This window comes from Ranitomeya variabilis, chromosome 6 (assembly GCF_051348905.1).
Source record: "Ranitomeya variabilis isolate aRanVar5 chromosome 6, aRanVar5.hap1, whole genome shotgun sequence".
Classification (NCBI taxonomy): domain Eukaryota; kingdom Metazoa; phylum Chordata; class Amphibia; order Anura; family Dendrobatidae; genus Ranitomeya; species Ranitomeya variabilis.
Genome location: NC_135237.1, coordinates 43,123,988 through 43,144,479, shown reverse-complemented (window position 1 = coordinate 43,144,479; position 20,492 = coordinate 43,123,988). Strand labels below are relative to the sequence as shown.

Below are 20,492 nucleotides of genomic sequence, written 5' to 3'. Positions count from 1 at the left end.
ACATATTCTCTTTTAATAGACTGGTGTATAAGTTATATGTGAATCATTCATGTGCAGTAATATATTGCTGACAGTTATTCCTTTCTTTTGCAGGTAAAATATAAAAGAGACTTTGAAGAAAGTAAAGGCCGAGGCTTCAGCATTGTCACAGACACACCTGAACTCCAGCGACTCAAAAAGACCCAAGAGCAGATTAGTAACGTATGTGCAATGCCATCCCTATAAAATGTGCGGCGTGCGGCAGTGTTGGTGTGCAGTGTTTGTAGAGTGGGTATGCGAGGGTTATGTGAATGTGACTGTGTGTCAGGTTCAAATGCAGCGAGTTGGCATCCAATATCACCGGCAGGATCTCAGCAATTATTACCGCGCTTTTCTAAAGTTCCAACTAGTAAGTTTGTCTGATTGTCTAGATATATGAGACAAGTGTGATGAGGCAGATTTCTCATTCGAGGATCTGGCATTGGCTTATAGTTTAGCTATCTCCAGTAAGTGGCACTAAAGACAGTTCTCTTCCCTATGGAGGAGAGCTACTTTGCATACTTTTTTCCCATGGAGCATTGCAGGTAAGAACTTCTTAATGAGAATCGATGCCCTCTGGAGCTGAAATCCTGAAAGAAGACAACACAAGAACAGGTGAATTTTTTATTGCAATATCTCTTATAAGAATGATGTTGAGTATACAGTAGAGTTGAACAGAAATATTCATAGGACCCTGGTTCAGCTGCCACATCAGTAGTACGTGGCCACCACACCATAGCCTTACGAACCTCCTACCACCTTCTGACATCCCTGGTGCCTCTTTTCATTGGTAGGCTCTTGTAACGTCATGCACGCATCCAAAGACATACCTGCAATAGGTGCAGGGGTTGCAATCGCACCAGGGCCCTGAAGCCTATGGGGCCCAAAAAGTCCCTATGGCCTACATGAATAGACTAACACTATTAAAGACCTGTAATAATTGGGGGATCTATGGGAGCTTTTGCATTGAGGCCCATGAGCTTCAAGTTATGCCTTTGCATGCATCTCATCACAACGCCATTGCATTTCAGGGTCCCAGAGCTCATCATAAATGCACAATTTCATCTGTTCTGGAAGTAGAAATGGGCCCCCTTATCGCTTGGGTCACAGGTTGCACCAATGATATGTCCGCCCTGTTGCATAGTTTGGTCGCAGAAGAAACTTGTGAGAGTAGATTATATGGGGTAATTCAATAACAGGAAGTCTGAAAGACCTTTTACCAGAGAGAAAGTGAAACCAAAGTACAACAAGTATATGCATTACATTCAACTAAGCATATAACAGTAACAACATCGCCATCTACTGTCAGAAAAGTGTAAACTCCTCCTGTATCTGTTGCATATCTGCCAACACGCCCCTGCTACGAACCCATATTGTACCACTGTATGGTATAGAGATATACAATTTTTTTTCTGCCACCAGGCACAGTATTACAGAGATATTCTGCCCTGGAAGTATTGACCATATGCCTTCGTAATAGAGTACCCTAGAGAGACACCATAAGGCGGCACATAGTGTCAATGGTATACCTGTCATGAGCCATGGGTATTCGCCATGCCATCACTAAGGCATCATTCACACAGTGCTGCTGTTTATTTAAGTGGTCCTTTACCGAGATGTGATAGATATTGCATAAATCTCAGTATAAAAGAGTAAAGATGCCGTTATCAGGCTCACGTCTCCCCAGGCTCTTGCTCACTTGCACATCTTATAACTGTGTATTGTGGATTTTCAAAGTCTGTACATTTCTTTGCAAACATAAAACGTTCTTCTCGTCTTTGTAACAATTCAGGTCTTTGACAACTTTGCATTTTTGCCGTTTTTGTACTCTAAGCAAATTTATCCACTGGATGAGAGGCTGAAAGCTATTTCTGACCGCATATGCTGAGTGTTAAAAATACATCCTCATATCTAATGGCAAAGTAAAAACTCTTATACATCCATCCTACAAACACATTTCCCGAGATTCTCTGTCCTTAAAAGATCTTATTTCAGTGTTGAGAAATAGAATGTAGCAACTTTTACCTATAGGTTCAAATGGACTAAAGTAATTGTTAAATGGAATATTGGTTGCTGCTTTTATTTTTCAAGAAATTGCAGAGAAAATGAAGCTCGAATCTGGTTGGTTCTCTTGTAAATTAGTTTTTTTTTACAGATTTCCTTTTTTCTTAAGTCTGAATCTATTTAAAATACATCTGTCAGTAGTAGGATCAACCTTCTTAACCAATCTATATCATCATGTAGGTCATAGGGAGCTGAATAAAATGATACCTTGATATCTGCAATCCGATGAATGGTTCCCGAGAAATTAATGTTTTTAGAATATGCAAATGAGCTGAAAAGATCGTGGCTCAGAGATCTTTTAATCTCATTTGCATATAAGAACAAATGTGGATTTTTCAGTAACCATTCATCGGATTGCAGATATCAAGGTATCATTTTATTCAGCTTTATATGACCTACATGCTGATAGAGACGGCTTTGGAGGGCTAATCCTACTGACAAATGCCCTTTAAGGCGGTCCAGGGAAGGCCATGCCTGTCCACAGGTAGATGGGAAAGGTTTCATTCTTTCGGCCTCCTAAAACCTTGCTGCTGTGTGTCTTGCATTGTCTAGTTGGGATATAACTGTAAACACACATATACATGCTTCCCTCATAATGAAAATTTGCATATAGCAAACGTTTCACAGTCCTGCACACAATCGGCAATGTTGGCAAACATGCACACAGCTTGCAGCTATGTTGGATACACAGTTATTAAAGTATGCCACATTAGACATCACCATCATGTGTCATAATCCAGAAAAACCCCTTCAAGAAAAATCTAATTGTGAAATCTCCAAGCATAAATTTGCAAGTAAAGAAAATAAATTTGCAAGTATTAAACTTTGCAATGTATGTAATGTGTACTTCGGTGGTAATTGGTGACCTTATTACTACACTGGTGTCCACATTCACTTTGTATCCGCACGACTACAGTATTACAAAGAAGACTCCACCCAGAGCCGCACACATAAGGTTCCTCGCGGAATGTAAGTACATTTATATATGGCTTGTTGGGTTTTCCAATAATATGAATTATTATTGTATTATTATAATTATTATTTTAAATAAAACAATGGGCGCCCAGTAATAAAAGTATTAGTCAGTACAGTAAGATGTTAAAAGATACTTTGCAAACTGTATATTTTACATAATCATTATTATGTATTTATTATTCATTTGTAATTTATAAATCATTAACATATTATTTGGGAATGTTTTCGTTGGATAAGAAATACATTTAGTAAGATAGTAACATAGTAAGGCCGAAAAAAGACATTTGTCCATCCAGTTCAGCCTATATTCCATCATAATAAATCCCCATTTGTATTTATCTATTTCAGAACTACATGGAAAATTCAAGAAGCCCTTACTGTTTCTAAGCCTATGAACACATCAATAGTCTTTCTGGATTTATGATATTCGGCATTATGGTCTATAGTTGGCATCCACGCTCTAAGAGCTGACAATAGGCTGGCGACGTCACTAACACCCACCACCATGGATATGGGCCAACGTCTTTTGCCCAACACCGTGGGTCAACTTATTTTATTTTAACCGTGTCTACCTTCTCAACCACGTCTCATGAGGTCCCAAGGATCTTCAGAGATTGCCACAATAAATCCATGCCCAGCATGCAAGCTCTCACTGTAGGAAGCCAACTGTTCATGATGTATCAGTTAATATTACAACTCTGTGAACTAATATGGCCACCCGGAGTGGACACAGACAGAAGAGGACTCCTCTGCAAGAACAATATATGGGCCTTTTGCCAGGGGTGAACTGTAAACCTCATGGACCCCAATGCAAAAGCTCCAATGGGGCCCCCAATTATTACAAATCTTTCATAGTTTTGGGTATATTATATAGGGCAAAGAAACTTTTTGGGCCCCTTAGGCGCCAGGACCCTGATGTGATTGCAACCCCTACACCTATTGTAGTGACGCCCCTGTCCTTTGCTGTCCGGTAGCTTATCATAAGGCATAATTCCACTTGCCTTGGAGCTGGAATATGTTTTGTGAGACAATCTCCTTAAGACAAAGATATTTCCACAATAAGTGCAGCTTTCCAAACTTGTGTGTGAAGCTACGATGAGAAAGGGCTTGAGGTGCAAATGATGATGATGCAGCTGATTTCACACACATGGCTGACATATGGTTATCCTGATCATATCCAGTGATGATTTGGCAAAAACCACAAAAAAAGAGTAATATATGAGATACATGATACTTGCAATGCAAAGACGACCTGTACAAGAGGTACGAACGAGTGGACACCTCACTTCTCATAGGTGTCAATACTCTACTTGTGTTAAGGTGTCCCTAAACCTTTAGTGGCTGTTAACTATTCCTCCAAATCCTCCATACACATGCGCACCTTGTCCCATAGACTGTTAATGTGTGTTTAATAAGGAGAGAGGAGTAAGCTGCTGCCAGCCATCTTTGATGGCGGCTTATTTCCCTTGAAAACAAAGCAATCAAGTGTCAAAACTCAACATATGAGATAGCTGGCAGAAGTTTGACCCAAGCATGAACAGGAGACTTACGTTCAGTAGCTGAATTGTCTTTTATAACTCACTGGTTCTACTAAAGATTTTCATATCAATATTTAATGGTACAAGTTAATGGATGTGTTTTTTTTATAGGCTTTTCAGCACCACCTTCTGTATAATTCGTAATGTGAACCTGAAGACCACTAGTAGAGAAATTCTCGTAAAGGTCTAAGACCTCGGATTTATTGGAAAAGGAAAAATAATCATCCACTTCTTCATATACAAATGCATAATATCCCATTTGATCAAATAGGATTGAAGGCCAATGAAACGGAATTTTGTTCTTTGGTCCAAAATCGCCGCATGCTAAAGGAAGATGTGATACTCCTTCTATGACCTTAACAGGTAAATATAAATTATTATGACATATGATATAACTGGATCGCATATCTAAATGTGTGTGACTTCGGCACTAATGTAGGAGTAAGACTCGAATGACGCTGAGTGCGACTAGTTCCGCATTTCACTGGAGCCCACCAATGATCCTTCCTACTGCAGACTTTCAGAAGAAAGACCATATTGGTTGAAACGTTGATGACTCGCTCTGTAACAATCTATTCTTTATGCCTGAAACTGGCTTAAATTATTGCACAAGTTTAATCCACCCCATAGCTGACTTAGATTTGCTTTTTGGCACATGGATAGGCAAAGATTTGGCAAATTTATTAAGAAGTGGGTACCTCTTAAAAATTGAATACATTATATTCTTAGTGTATTTTTCATAAGGATCTATCAGTATCTGCTGAAAGCCCCAACACTCACTACACAGTGGAATTAAAGGTCTTCCACAGTAAGATATAATCTTTAGAGCCACTCTCCGAATTTGCTAAAATATTTTTGACAAGTACTTCTCATCTTCATAACTCAGTTTTAATTACAATATGTCTCCTAAACAGATCATGGACTCTAAAAAAAAAAAAAAAAGCAAAAATCCATTTGGAGACAGACTAGGAGATAGATCAGATTAAATGCAACGCAGAGAAGTCAATGGAGAAGGAGACAGAGGTAAGTGTGAAGAGACAAAAATGCTTCTGCTTTCTAATGTTTTATCTCACCCCAATGCTGGATTCACTATTTCATTACATTGTCCTGCTGCTTTTTGGGTCACCTGCAATCATTCTGCAGTGAATATAGATTTTTACTGAGATAGGACATGGCAGTTGTTTGTCATAAGGAGAAGCAAGGGGATAGAGAAGCTAGAGGCAGACACAGACATTCTGCTGCAAGTTCTCCTGAAACAACAGATAGACAAGCTAGAAGCAGACACAGTCATTCTGCTGCAAGTTCTCCTGAAACGACAGCTGGAGGAGATAGAGGCAGACACAGTCATTCTGCTGCAAGTTCTCCTGAAATGACAGCTGGAGGAGATAGAGGCAGACACAGTCATTCTGCTGTAAGTTCTCCTGAAATGACAGATGTATGAGCTAGGGAAGACACAGACATTCTGCTGCAAGTTATCCTGTAATGACAGATGGAGGAGCTAGAAGCAGACACAGACTTTCTGCTGAACGTTCCCCCGAAAAAATAGATGGAGGAGCTAGAGGCTGACACAGACATTCTGCTGCATGTTCTCCTGAAATAACAGCTGGAGGAGCTAAAGGCAGGCACAGACATTCTGCTTCAAGTTCTCCTGAAATTACAGATGGAGGAGCTAGAAGCAGACACAGACTTTCTGCTGAACGTTCCCCCCAAAAAATAGATGGAGGAGCTAGAGGCAGACACAGATATTCTGCTGCACGTTCTCCTGAAACAACAGCTGGAGGAGCTAAAGGCAGGCACAGACATTCTGCTTCAAGTTCTCCTGAAATGACAGATGTATGAGCTAGAGGCAGACACAGACATTCTGCTGCAAGTTCTCCTGAAACAACAGCTGGAGGAGCTAGAGGCAGACAGACATTCTGCTGCAAGTTCTCCTGAAATGACAGATGTATGAGCTAGAGGCAGACACAGACATTCTGCTGCAAGTTCTCCTGAAACAACAGCTGGAGGAGCTAGAGGCAGGCACAGACATTCTGCTGCAAGTTCTCCTGAAACAACAGATGTATGAGCTAGAGGCAGACACAGACATTCTGCTGCAAGTTCTCCTGAAACAACAGCTGGAGGAGCTAGAGGCAGACACAGACATTTTGCTTCAAGTTCTCCTGAAATGACAGATATATAAGCTAGAGGCAGACAGTCATTCTGCTGTAAGTTCTCCTGAAACGACAGCTGGAGGAGATAGAGGCAGACACAGACATTCTGCTGCAAGTTCTCCTGAAACAACAGATAGACAAGCTAGAAGCAGACACAGACATTCTGCTGCAAGTTCTCCTGAACCGACAGCTGGAGGAGATAGAGGCAGACAGTCATTCTGCTGCAAGTTCTCCTGAAACGACAGCTGGAGGAGATAGAGGCAGACACAGTCATTCTGCTGCAAGTTCTCCTGAAATGACAGATGTATGAGCTAGAGAAGACACAGACATTCTGCTGCAAGTTATCCTGTAATGACAGATGGAGGAGCTAGAAGCAGACACAGACTTTCTGCTGAACGTTCCCCCGAAAAAATAGATGGAGGAGCTAGAGGCTGACACAGACATTCTGCTGCATGTTCTCCTGAAATGACAGATGTATGAGCTAGAGGCAGAAACAGACATTCTGCTGCAAGTTCTCCTGAAACAACAGCTGGAGGAGCTAGAGGCAGGCACAGACATTCTGCTGCAAGTTCTCCTGAAACAACAGATGTATGAGCTAGAGGCAGACACAGACATTCTGCTGCAAGTTCTCCTGAAACAACAGCTGGAGGAGCTAGAGGCAGACACAGACATTCTGCTTCAAGTTCTCCTGAAATGACAGATGTATAAGCTAGAGGCAGACACAGACATTCTGCTTCAAGTTCTCCTGAAATGACAGATGTATAAGCTAGAGGCAGGCACAGACATTCTGCTGCAAGTTCTCCTGAAACAACAGCTGGAGGAGCTAGAGGCAGACACAGACATTCTACTGCAAGTTCTCCTGAAACGACAGCTGGAGGAGCTAGAGGCAGACACAGACATTCTACTGCAAGTTCTCCTGAAATGACAGCTGGAGGAGCTAGAGGTAGACACAGACATTCTTCTGCAAGTTCTTCCGAAACAACAGATGGAGGAGCTTGAAACAGAAACACATGGGCTACTTGCACACTGAACAAGTCTGTAGGAACCTGTTCACACCACCAGAAAACTTGAAGACACAAAAAAGCACAGTGAGGTCAAAAATACTCTGTTGTAAAAAAATCACAGTAATAAGCAAGTGCTAGTCAAAAGATGTAAAGAAAACAGGGTATTTAGTTGATACGTTTTTTTGCAAAAAAATGTATACTAAGCTGCTCCACCAAATCGCCAAGGTATACCCATTATAGAGCAGTCCTAACTAATGTATGCAATCCCTATGTGATGTATTTAAAACCTGATTATCTGTATAGTACCTGTATAAGCAGGGTTCAGAGAGAAAAAAATATACATGTGGACATGCAGGATGGAACAGCTTAAATGCAAATGACCCACAGAGGAGTGGTGGACTCCCCAGTCTTGTAGAAACAAGAGAACAATTATAGAACCAGAAACACATGGGCTACTTGCACACTGAACAAGTCTGTAGGAACCTGTTCACACCACCAGAAAACTTGAAGACACAAAAAAGCACAGTGAGGTCAAAAATACTCTGTTGTAAAAAAATCACAGTAATAAGCAAGTGCTAGTCAAAAGATGTAAAGAAAACAGGGTATTTAGTTGATACGTTTTTTTGCAAAAAAATGTATACTAAGCTGCTCCACCAAATCGCCAAGGTATACCCATTATAGAGCAGTCCTAACTAGTGTTGAGCATTCCGATACTGCAAGTATCGGGTATCGGCCGATACTTGCTGTATCGGAATTCCGATACCGAGATCCGATATTTTTGTGATATCGGGTATCGGTATCGAAACAACATTAATGTAAAAATGTGTAAAAGAGAGAATCAAAATAAAAAATATTGCTATACTCACCTCTCCGACGCAGCCTGCACCTTACCGAGGGAAGCGGCAGCGTTCTTTGTTTAAAATTCGCGCTTTTCTTTCCTTTACGTGAGTCCCGGCTTGTGATTGGTTGCGTGCCGCCCATGTGACCGGGACGCAACCAATCACAGCAAGCCGTGACGTAATTTCAGGTCCTTCAGGATTTTAAAATTACGTTCCGGCGTTGTGATTGGTTGCGTCGCAGTCACATGGGCGACGCAACCAATCACAGCAAGCCGTGACGTAATTTCAGGTCCTTAAGGATTTTAAAATTACGTCCCGGCTTTGTGATTGGTTGCGTCGCAGTCACATGGGAGACGCAACCAATCACAAGCCGTGACGTCACGGGAGGCTGGACACGCGCCCATTTTAAAATTTTAAAATGCGCGCGTGTCCAGCCTCCCGGCTTGTGATTGGTTGACCGCGGCGCAACCAATCACAAGCCGGGACGTCACGGGAGGCTGGACACGCGCCCATTTTAAAATTTTAAAATGCGCGCGTGTCCAGCCTCCCGGCTTGTGATTGGTTGACCGCGGCGCAACCAATCACAAGCCGGGATGTCACGGGAGGCTGGACACACGCCCATTTTAAAATTTTAAAATGCGCGCGTGTCCAGCCTCCCGGCTTGTGATTGGTTGACCGCGGCGCAACCAATCACAAGCCGGGACGTCACGGGAGGCTGGACACGCGCCCATTTTAAAAAGCGCGCGTGTCCAGCCTCCCGTGACGTCACGGCTTGTGATTGGTTAATGGCGGCCATGTTGCCGGGACGCGGACCAATCACAGCAAGCCGTGACGTAATTTCGTCACGGCTTGCTGTGATTGGTCCGCGTCCCGGCAACATGGCAGCCCTGACCAATCACAAGCCGGGACTTCACGTAACCAAGTAAAAGCGCAAATTTTAAACAAACAACGCTGCCGGTTCCCTCGCTGAGGTCCAGGCTGCGTCGGACAGGTGAGTATAGCGATATTTTTTATTTTAATTCTTTCTTTTACACATTTATATGGATCCCAGGGCCTGAAGGAGAGTTTCCTCTCCTTCAGACCCTGGGAACCATCAGGAATACCGTCCGATACTTGAGTCCCATTGACTTGTATTGGTATCGGGTATCGGTATCGGATTGGATCCGATACTTTGCCGGTATCGGCCGATACTTTCCGATACCGATACTTTCAAGTATCGGACGGTATCGCTCAACACTAGTCCTAACTAATGTATGCAATCCCTATCTGATGTATTTAAAACCTGATTATCTGTATAGTACCTGTATAAGCAGGGTTCAGAGAGAAAAAAATATACATGTGGACATGCAGGATGGAACAGCTTAAATGCAAATGACCCACAGAGGAGTGGTGGACTCCCCAGTCTTGTAGAAACAAGAGAACAATTACACTGGTCAACAGCATTTTTGGTGCCAAAGATATTTCATCGAATTTAGGGTATTTTTGGGGTGCTGATTCTGAATATGTCATCAGTTTTGCCAGATTGGCTCAAGTTTTTGAGATTTTTGGTATCTTATTTATAGCACTTGTTGGTAAATGCGACACATCATCTCATTAATTTCTTTGGATTAGTACTTGAACTGAGCAGTTCTCAATATAGTTTTGTGTTAATTAGTGTTCTAAAAGTTTGTTCATAGCTTGATTTTTGCACTAACTTTATGTTGTTGTCTGTTTTCCAGTGAAAAGCATGAACTCATCAAGAAGAAGTTGTCTTAACGATCCAGACTCATTCTGTTACATTTGTGGTGAATACACACTGCCAAAACATAGAAGAAACATAACAGACTTCGTAAAAAAAAGTGTATTTTGCCTATTTTGGGGTTATGCTTGGGGACCAAGACAAGTTTTGGGCACCACACATAGTGTGCAAAGCATGTATCGAATTATTACGAAAATGGAGCAAAGGACAAAGAAAAAGCTTCAAATTTGGTGTTCCAATGGTGTGGAGAGAGCCAAAAAATCATCATGATGACTGTTATTTATGGTAAACACAGGTACAGGCACATCTTCACAATGAGGGACAGGCCTTCTTGCAGATTCCATGTTACTCCCATTTTCGTTTCTTATGCTTATTGAATCCTTGCACTTGCACTGCACAGAAATAACAGTCATCATGATGATTTTTTGGCTCTCTCCACACCATTGGAACACCAAATTTGAAGCTTTTTCTTTGTCCTTTGCTCCATTTTCGTAATAATTCGATACATGCTTTGCACACTATGTGTGGTGCCCAAAACTTGTCTTGGTCCCCAAGCATAACCGCAAAATAGGCAAAATACACTTTTTTTACGAAGTCTGTTATGTTTCTTCTATGTTTTGGCAGTGTGTATTCACCACAAATGTAACAGAATGAGTCTGGATCGTTAAGACAACTTCTTCTTGATGAGTTCATGCTTTTCACTGGAAAACAGACAACAACATAAAGTTAGTGCAAAAATCAAGCTATGAACAAACTTTTAGAACACTAATTAACACAAAACTATATTGAGAACTGCTCAGTTCAAGTACTAATCCAAAGAAATTAATGAGATGATGCGTCGCATTTACCAACAAGTGCTATAAATAAGATACCAAAAATCTCAAAAACTTGAGCCAATCTGGCAAAACTGATAGCATATTCAGAATCAGCACCCCAAAAATACCCCAAATTCATTAAAATATTTTGGACACCAGAAAATTTTTTTTTTTTTGTTGACCTGTGTTATAGAACCAGAAACACATGGGCTACTTGCACACTGAACAAGTCTGTAGTAACCTGTTCACACCACCAGAAAACTTGAAGACACAAAAAAGCACAGTGAGGTCAAAAATACTCTGTTGTAAAAAAATCACAGTAATAAGCAAGTGCTAGTCAAAAGATGTAAAGAAAACAGGGTATTTAGTTGATACGTTTGCAAAAAAAACGTATCAACTAAATACCCTGTTTTCTTTACATCTTTTGACTAGCACTTGCTTATTACTGTGATTTTTTTACAACAGAGTATTTTTGACCTCACTGTGCTTTTTTGTGTCTAGATGGAGGAGCTTGATGCAGACACAGACATTCTGCTGCACGTTCTCCTGAAATGACAGTTGCACTTTAAAGTATAACTGTCATATCAGGAGAACTTGCAGCAGAATATCTGTGTCTGTCTCTAGCTCCTCCATCCTACCCTCCTTCTGCATAGGACTTTATGATCAGCAACTGTCAACTCAGTAATGTGAAAATCTGTATTCACTGAAGACAAATATTATGCGCAAATTGAGAATATTGAGATTGAAAGATCCGTCCAGGAGTAGAAAGAAGTGGATTACACTAATATGATCTATTACAAAGTTGCATATTTTCACGTGCATTATTGAGGTATAGGGAAAAATTAAATAAATTAAATAAAATAATTAAATGATTTTTCCGCTTTTATTCCATTCTTCAACCACCCAAAAGATTGTGCAGAGTTTGGGACTTTCTGTGTGACCCTGGTAATGCACATGTAATTATATGTTCATGCTCTGCTATAGAAATTACTGCCTTTGTATGCTGCACAGACTTGTTTTTGTTCCTTCCCTTTCTGGTAGCAGAGGGTACATGATGATATTACAGTGCAGGAATAAGGTAAGCTAGCCGGTGTGGTGGGTATGGGTGATGGGTGCAGCAAACAGAAAAGGCTTTGACTATAATTGAAAGAGAATGGCATTATATATTCCACAATTCCATCTGAAATATCTCCTGACATGGATGCAAAATTTCTTGGCCATTGAGGGTAATGATGAAAAGTACAATGTTGTATGCTTCCCCAGTTTAGGATTAAGGGAGACAATTCTTAGTGTCTTGTAGAAACTGACTTACTGGTTCAGACATCCAGCACTGCTGTCTTTAGTAGCCCCTTCTTCTTCGTATTCTTGTTCCAGAAGAGACACCAGAAAGCGTCTAAGTGGAAAGGCAAGGACTGAAAGGAAATAATTGTCCTGTTCTTCCTGTGATATGGCCAAACTCAAAGGGGACACCTGGCAAGGTTTATAAGGTAAGGAAATGGGATCTACTTGTGAAAATAAGTCGATGGTTTCCAGGGGAATGTTGCTGTTGAAAGCAAACTCTCATGAGCTAAATGGGCCTATTGTACTGGGAATGTCCTTTCTGCACTCCCAGTAGCTCTGCTGAATTTTAAGATGTGGTGTCTTATTTTCTCAATCTGGCAAACAGTGAACTTGAAAGGCTTCAATTGTGTCATTTGCACTTTGTATGTTTCTCTTGTTGCTGTGGTGGATGAAATAGAAATGACAGAAAGTAGCGGTTTGCCAAAACACCATTATTACAATCACAATAATGATGATTTATTTCAAGACCAATTTTGTTGATACTTGTCTTAAAGTTTACCCACCTCCTACACATCATATAAAGAGGGTGCGCCATCAAAACGCATGAAGAAGTCACATTTGGGCAATTCTGGAAATAAAATCTAGACAGAACCCTGCCTTCTAGATAAAACATGGCAAATTTATGTGGTAAAATTACTTTATTTCTACAGTTGGGAGAAAAGCTCATTGAGGCCAGTCTTTTATGTGCTTCTACATGGCTCCCATTGCAGGAGTCTCAACTCTCTGGTAGCCGCTTGGATACACACAGGCACAGGATTTTTATATCAAAGCAGAATAAAGTTTGTGGTCCTTCAGGAACTTTACAGCTCCAAAATGAAAACAGCTTTGCCTCAGCACAAATGAATAACAAAACAGTCCTTTCTTCTGCACAAATGAATAACAAAACAGTCCTTTCCCTGGTTAAGGCAAAATAAATCAAATGGTCTCACCAACTTAGTATTACAGGCCCTTTTCATTCTCTACCATAGACTTATCCACCATGAACAGTCTTTCGCCAGCTCCACATACTATGCTGATCTAAGCCAGCTGCCTGTTATTAGGCCTGTAAGACCCAGACTGGAGTATGGGAACGACCTTTCCCACCCAGGCTCTTTTGGTCGCTCCTAAATCCTGGACCCAAAATCCAGTCAAACTAAAAACCATCTCAGTGACACAAACCTGACATCCCTGACTTTACCTCCTGCCTTCTTACACCATATAATATATGACATATGACTGTATTAAGTCTACCAGAATGGTAGTTGTGTAGTGGCTTTGACCTGGCTCCAAAATGGCGTTCCCGAACCTTATCACCCCCATACACCCTAGTAGGTCATAGGGACAGGGTTGTACAGACATTACTGATGGGAAATATGGTGGCTCAGTAGTTTCTTTTTTTGCTTGAGTGGTTTCCTCCAGGTACAGTGTTTTTTTTCCCAGACATCAAAAACAGATGTCTAGGTCAATTTTAAAATTAATTTTACTTTAGAATTATCTGACCTGAAATTTAAGAAACCAAATGACCCAAAAAAAATAGAAGTATGTTGAGAACAGTTGTGCCAGAATTCTCGCATGAAAAACAACCAAATTTTGTTGCATGAAAATTTGTGAATTTTTTTGTATCTATGTAATGTTAAAATAAAATGTTGGTGGAACTTAGTAGGAGGGCATGTGGCCTCCTGTAGCCCAGATTTACAATGCTTTATGCCTGAAACTGGCTTAAATCATTTCACAAGTTCAAGCCACCCTACAGCTAACTTAGATTTGCTATTTGGCAAATTTATTAAGATGTGAATACATTATATTCTTAGTGTATTTTTCATAAGGATCTATTCGTATCTGCTGAAATTCCCTACAGCCACTCCACAGTGGAAGTAAAAGTCTTCCAGAGTGAGACATACTCTTTGGAACTACTCTCAAAATTTGCCAAAAGATGAGCATCCAGAAAAGAGGACCCTTCTATTATTTTACGAATAGGTTCTATAAAACAGGGTTTCTAGAGAGGGTCCTTTAATAATTTAACCAGAATATCTACAAAGAAGGTCATTTACCCAGAAGAACCACGTTTTAGCAGAACACTGATTTAATTGGAAATTATAATTCTTCAGTTTTCCTATGGAGGCACTGATGGGGAATTAAAGACTTGCTGCTGGATTCCTCTACAAATTTTAGCATATCACTGGTGGTCCCAAAGCGTGCAAGTAGAGATGAGGTCATCAAAATTGTGTCCAATTTTTAACAAAATGTTGAACCCGGTAATCATTTTGTAGTTTACTCTGTGCAAATCACCTAAAATGGATATCATTCTTTTACACAGCGCAGAAGATTGCATCAACCAGAGAAGTCTTACATGACCTCTGCACTGTCGGCAAGGCTTTTCCATTGCAGCTATCATATCACATCGTAGCCTATATAAAAGCAAAAGTGGGGAATGCAGCAGCTATTTTGTGGTGACTCAGGATAGTGAGTGGATATTACAGCTCACAGCTTAGCCACAGAGATAAGGAGAAAAATCAAAAAAACCCTGAAGAAACTGTGCATATAGTGTGCGTGCCAGCACAGCAGGGTAGACAAATAGTGTGTGAGGAACAGGCTGTTAGGTACCACCAGTTACCATCTGTTTACCCATAACAAGTTATGTTGAGATTATTTTGACCTTACTATGACTATGTTTTCTGTAAAGGGGTTGACCACCTGCTCTTTTTAGTACAGCTTTCCTCACACACTGACCTGCGCTTCTGTCCAGATAATGGCTGCTGGTGGAGGAGCATGTGACCAGACCTGTCCATCAGCCTTCTAGAAATTGTTAAAAACCGAACATGGGAAAGCTGCTCTACTATTGAAAGAGAATGATGGACTGTTTAGGTCACATGCTCCTCCATCAGAAGCCATTTTATGTACAAAAGTGCTGATGAGCTTGTGAGGAAAGGTGAACCAACAAGAGAAAGTGACCAAACCCTTTAAAGAGCTTGAAAAAAAAGTTGGATTCAGTCCTAGGAGACCTCAGAGTGTTGCATACGTCTTTTCAGGGTAATCGGAAGCTTTGCTGTTATTTCCGTTCTTTGCAAATCTATTTAATGCAAATTGAAAATTTTGCAAACATTTCGGTGAAGCTGATGAATTAGAATTTCCCAAGATCTGATCATCTCTATGTACAACCCTAGGCAAAAAAAAATCATTTTCAAAGCCTGAAGCCAAAAATGTGTTTTTAACAATTCAGGAATTACTTTTCCTGAGTTTAAATTTCTAACACATTTCAATGTGACAAGTTAAAATTCAGCCAAATGATCTATTTACAGATATTCTACTTTGCGCCAAGCTGGATATCAAGAACGGCTTTTCCCTTAGGCTCCCTGAGATATACAGTATGCTGAGTAGAGTATATATTGGTATGCCTGGAAGTAATGTACAGTATGTATGATTAAATTATTAAACATGTACAAACAGGCTCACGTTATCATTTTGTGCACTTGCACAATGGTCGTTTGTGCTTGTAATATATTATTTACATTTTATTTGCAAACAATATTATTTATTTTTATCGCAGTGAAGAAATGTGACCTTCAGCTCAAACATATCAGCCTATATTATCATTTTATATTACTGCTCAATAAATACTATGTCTATTATATTAAAGGGCTTTTCCCCAAAATCAAATTATCCCCGATTAATTAAATTTGGAAAAATTGCTGATTGTTGGGGGCCTGATGACTGAGACCTTCAACAATTTCAAGAACTTTGCTCTGATATCCGGAGTACGTGGCTCTACAGTCCTGATCTGAATAGAACAGAGTTGTGCATGGTCTCCACTTCATTCAGTCTCTATGGCACTGCTAAGTACTGCGCTCAAACGGGGTATCTGGGACTTTACAAACAACAAAAAATGTATCTAAGCACTAACAGGCAGGTAATTGCAACTTACCTGCCTGCTGTGCCCGGCGCTGTCCTTCCTCTGCAGGCACAGACCACTCTTGCCGGGGATTTAGTTGCCTCTGTTGATGCGACGAGACCAGACTTCTGAGGTCATTCTGATTGACAGCCAGGTCGCCCAGTTAGGCAGTAGGGATCCGGCTGTCAATCAGAAAGACCTCGAAAGTCCTACCCCATTGACAGAGCGGACCGGAAAAGAAGCCACCGCTCTGTAGCCGTGATGTCAGCAGAGGCTTCTGAATCCCAGGCAGGAGCGGTCTGTGACTGCTCTGTGCAGAGGAAGAACAGCGCCGTGCACAGCAGGCAGGTAAACTGCAATGACCTGCCTGTTAATGTTTAGCTACATTTTTTGCTTTTTGTAAAGTCCCGGATACCCCCTTTAACTTTTTCTGAAATTCCCATTGACAATAAATAGAGTGAAGGCCGATCATGCTCACAACCTGCTGCATTCACAATGGGGCTGTAGAGCCCTATTCTTGGAATTCTAGAACCCCAATCTGCCAGCGGTAAAACCCTCCGAGATCAGCAAGTTATCCCCTATCCTGTGGATCTCTAGAAGTTTATTAAGTTACAGCTAAACATATATTTATTAGACTATAGAGTATGCTAGATTTATGTTATATCTATTATATTGCCTCTAAATATATACCATTCCTTAGACATTTGTAACTCCCTTGAAGTCAGAGCGTTTTTTATCATTTTTGCCTTTTTTCTTTGTTTGTGTCAACATAACTATATGGGGGATCGTATTCCATGACATCATTCAATTTGACAATGTACTGATAATGGGGAAAAATTCCAAGTGGGATGAAATTCTGCCATCATTTTTTGGGGGGGATGGATGGTGGGGTTGTTATTAATGTGTTCATTGTGCAGGAAAAGATGACCTGGAAACTTGATTCTCCAGGAGAGTACATTAATGGATATACAAAACTAGCATACATTTTTTAAATTAAGTGCTGGAAAAAAATTGAGTGTTTGTTAAACAAACAAAAAACATATCCTAACCTGCTCAATGATGGAAGATATTTCCCTCTTGGGTCAGTGAAGATTTCAAGGGTTTTTCTAAAGGTGTTCACACTGAGTTTTCTAAAATGGATTTAAAATCCACAAACAAAACTGTATGTAAATATGACTTTGAAGCGGCTCCACTGAGAAATTCACATAAAAAAACATTTCAAAATCCTCTTCAAAATTGATTTAACCCCTTAGTGACGGAGCCAATTTTTTTAAATCTGACCAGTGTCATTTTATGTGGTAATAACTCTGGGACGCTTCAACAAATCCCAGTGATTTTGAGAATGTTTTTTCGTGACACATTATACTTTATGATAACGGTAAGTTTAGATCAATATGTTTTGTGTTTATTTATAAAAAATATAAAAAATTTGAGAAAAATTTTAAAAAATTAGCAATTTTCTAAATTTGAATGATTATCCCTTTAATCCAGATGGTCATACCACAGCAAACCATTAATAATTAACATTTCCCTCATGTTGGCTTTACATCAGCACCATTTTTAAAATGTTATTTTATTTTGTTATCATTTTAGGAGGTTTGAAAATGTAGCAGCAATTTTTCATTTTTTCAAGGAAATTTACAAAATTTATTTTTTTAGGGACCTATCCATGTTTGAAGTGACTTTAGGGGTCCCATATATTGGGAAACCACCAAACGTGATACCATTTTAAAAACAGCACCCCTAGACATATTGAAAAATGCTGTTAGGTAGTTTATTAACCCTTCAGGTGCTTTACAGGAATTAATGCAAAGTGGTATGACACAAATGAAAATGTGTATTTTTACCACCTAAATGCCGCTAACTTCTGAACAGACTACTAGAGCTGTCAGACTGTAAGGCCGCTTTTTGGACGTGAATTGACATCGCAAACATCAGGACCACAAAATAATGATCTGAGGGCACAATTTTGGATAAAGAGGAGACCCCCACACTCTGTTAACCATTTATATGATGTAGTCAATATTGACAGCAGCATCTAAGGGGTTAAACAGATATGGACGGTGCAAACACTGATTGTGGCTGATGCAGCAAGTTGTCAGCTATAGTGGACAGCTGACAGCTGCTGGATTGTCATCTGTATGGGGAGACTATTCTCTTATATCTCAGGTCAGTTAAAAGACGTATTGGCTGTCATTAAGGGGTTAAAATAGCTTCAGGAAAGAAAATAAACGCTGACAAAAGCAAAAAAAAAAAGTATCTTGAGAAACTCAGCAATTTTTCAATCACTAAAGACTTTCAGGTGACTACACAATAAGAAAAACAAAAAATTGACCAACCCCTCTGAACAGAAAGAAGGAAGTGTGAAAAGGTGCAATAGATTGCAGACTGCACATGAGTCAACAGTGTGATGCAGCAGCAAAAAAGGCAAACACAGTTCTAGGATGTATTAAGAGAAGCATAGAGTCTAGATCACGTGAAGTAATTATCCCCCTCTACTCCTCCTTGGTCAGGCCTCATCTGGAATACTGTGTCCAGTTCTGGGATCACATTTTTGAAAAGATATTGAAAAACTGGAGCAAGTTCAGAGAAGAGCGACCAGGATGGTGAGGGGACTGTAAAGTATGTCCTACGCGGAATGGTTAAAGGATCTGGGAACGTTTAGCTTGCAAAAAAGAAGGCTCAGTGGAGACTTAATAGCTGTCTACAAATATCTGATGGGCTGTCACAGTGTAGAGGGATCATCATTATTCTCATTTGCACATGGAAACACGAGAAGCTGAAAGGGAGAAGATACAAATTAGATATGAGAAAACACTTTTTGACTGTAAGGGTGATCAATGAGTGGAACAGGCTGCCACGAGAGGTGGTGAGTTCTCCTTCAATGGAAGTCTTCAAACAGAGGCTGGACAGACATCTGTCTGAGATGTTTAATGAATCCTGCATTGAGCAGAGGGTTGGACGCGATGACCCTGGAGGTCCCTTCCAAGTCTAACATTCTATGATTCTAAGTGCTACGACTGCATAATATATAAAAAAAAATACAGCAGCCTCTGTAAGCTCTAAGATATATGCAGATATTGAATATATGCAATGTGGACTGCATTGCTACTATATAGACTATAATTATACTAACATCAAGGTACTTAACGCATAAATTATACTAAAATGTAGGTACTTAGCGCATAAGTTCATCAAAGAAATGTACACCTTGTCACGGTTGGTGGGCTCTCAATGTTGAGGAGTGTATATATGCATATATCCCATCTCACGTGACCCCCCCAACGAACCTATCCATTACAGTAAATGGCTGCCCACTCTCCCCAGTCCCACAAGCTCGCTGCCTCGGGGTTATCCTTGACGCTGATCTCTCCTTCAAACCACATATCCAAGCCCTTTCCACTTCCTGCCGACTTCAACTCAAAAATATTGCACGAATCCGTTCATTCCTCAACCAAGAATCTGCAAAAACCCTAGTCCATGCCCTCATCATCTCTCGTCTTGACTACTGCAACCTCCTGCTCTGTGGCCTCCCCTCAAACACTCTCGCACCCCTCCAATCTATTCTAAACTCTGCTGCCCGACTAATCCACCTGTCCCCCCGCTATTCTCCGGCCTCTCCCCTCTGTCAATCCCTTCACTGGCTCCCCATTGCCCAGAGACTCCAGTACAAAACCCTAACCATGACGTACAAAGCCATCCACAACCTGTCTCCTCCTTACATCTGTGACCTCATCTCCCGGTACTTTCCTACACGCAACCTCCGATCCTCACAAGATCTCCTTCTCTACTCCCCTCTTATCTCCTCTTCCCACAATCGTATACAAGATTTCTCTCGCGTATCACCCCTACTCTGGAACCCTCTACCACAACACATCAGACTCTCGCCCACCATCGAAACCTTCAAAAAGAATCTGAAGACCCACCTCTTCCGACAAGCCTACAACCTACAGTAACCACCGATCAACCAACCGCTGCACGATCAGCTCTATCCTCACCTACTGTATTCTCACCCATCCCTTGTAGATTGTGAGCCCTCGCGGGCAGGGTCCTCACTCCTCCTGTACCAGTTATGACTTGTATTGTTCAAGATTATTGTACTTGTTTTTATTATGTATACCCCTCCTCACTTGTAAAGCGCC

General features: G+C 40.7%; 1 protein-coding gene across 4 annotated transcripts in view; it reads left to right on the top strand.

Annotated features, from left to right (window-relative positions):
- The window catches only part of NEBL (nebulette), a 258,527-nt gene that overhangs the window by 128,470 nt on the left and 109,565 nt on the right, over positions 1-20,492 (top strand). For 2 of the 4 annotated variants that reach the window (XM_077268337.1, XM_077268338.1), the window contains exon 4: positions 94-201. In XM_077268337.1, coding sequence (XP_077124452.1) covers positions 94-201 — 108 coding nt within the window. Of the gene's footprint in view, positions 1-93; positions 202-2,496; positions 4,959-5,509; positions 5,619-12,515; positions 12,629-20,492 lie in introns of those variants that run through there. The other 2 variants (XM_077268335.1, XM_077268336.1) reach the window with 2 other exon arrangements.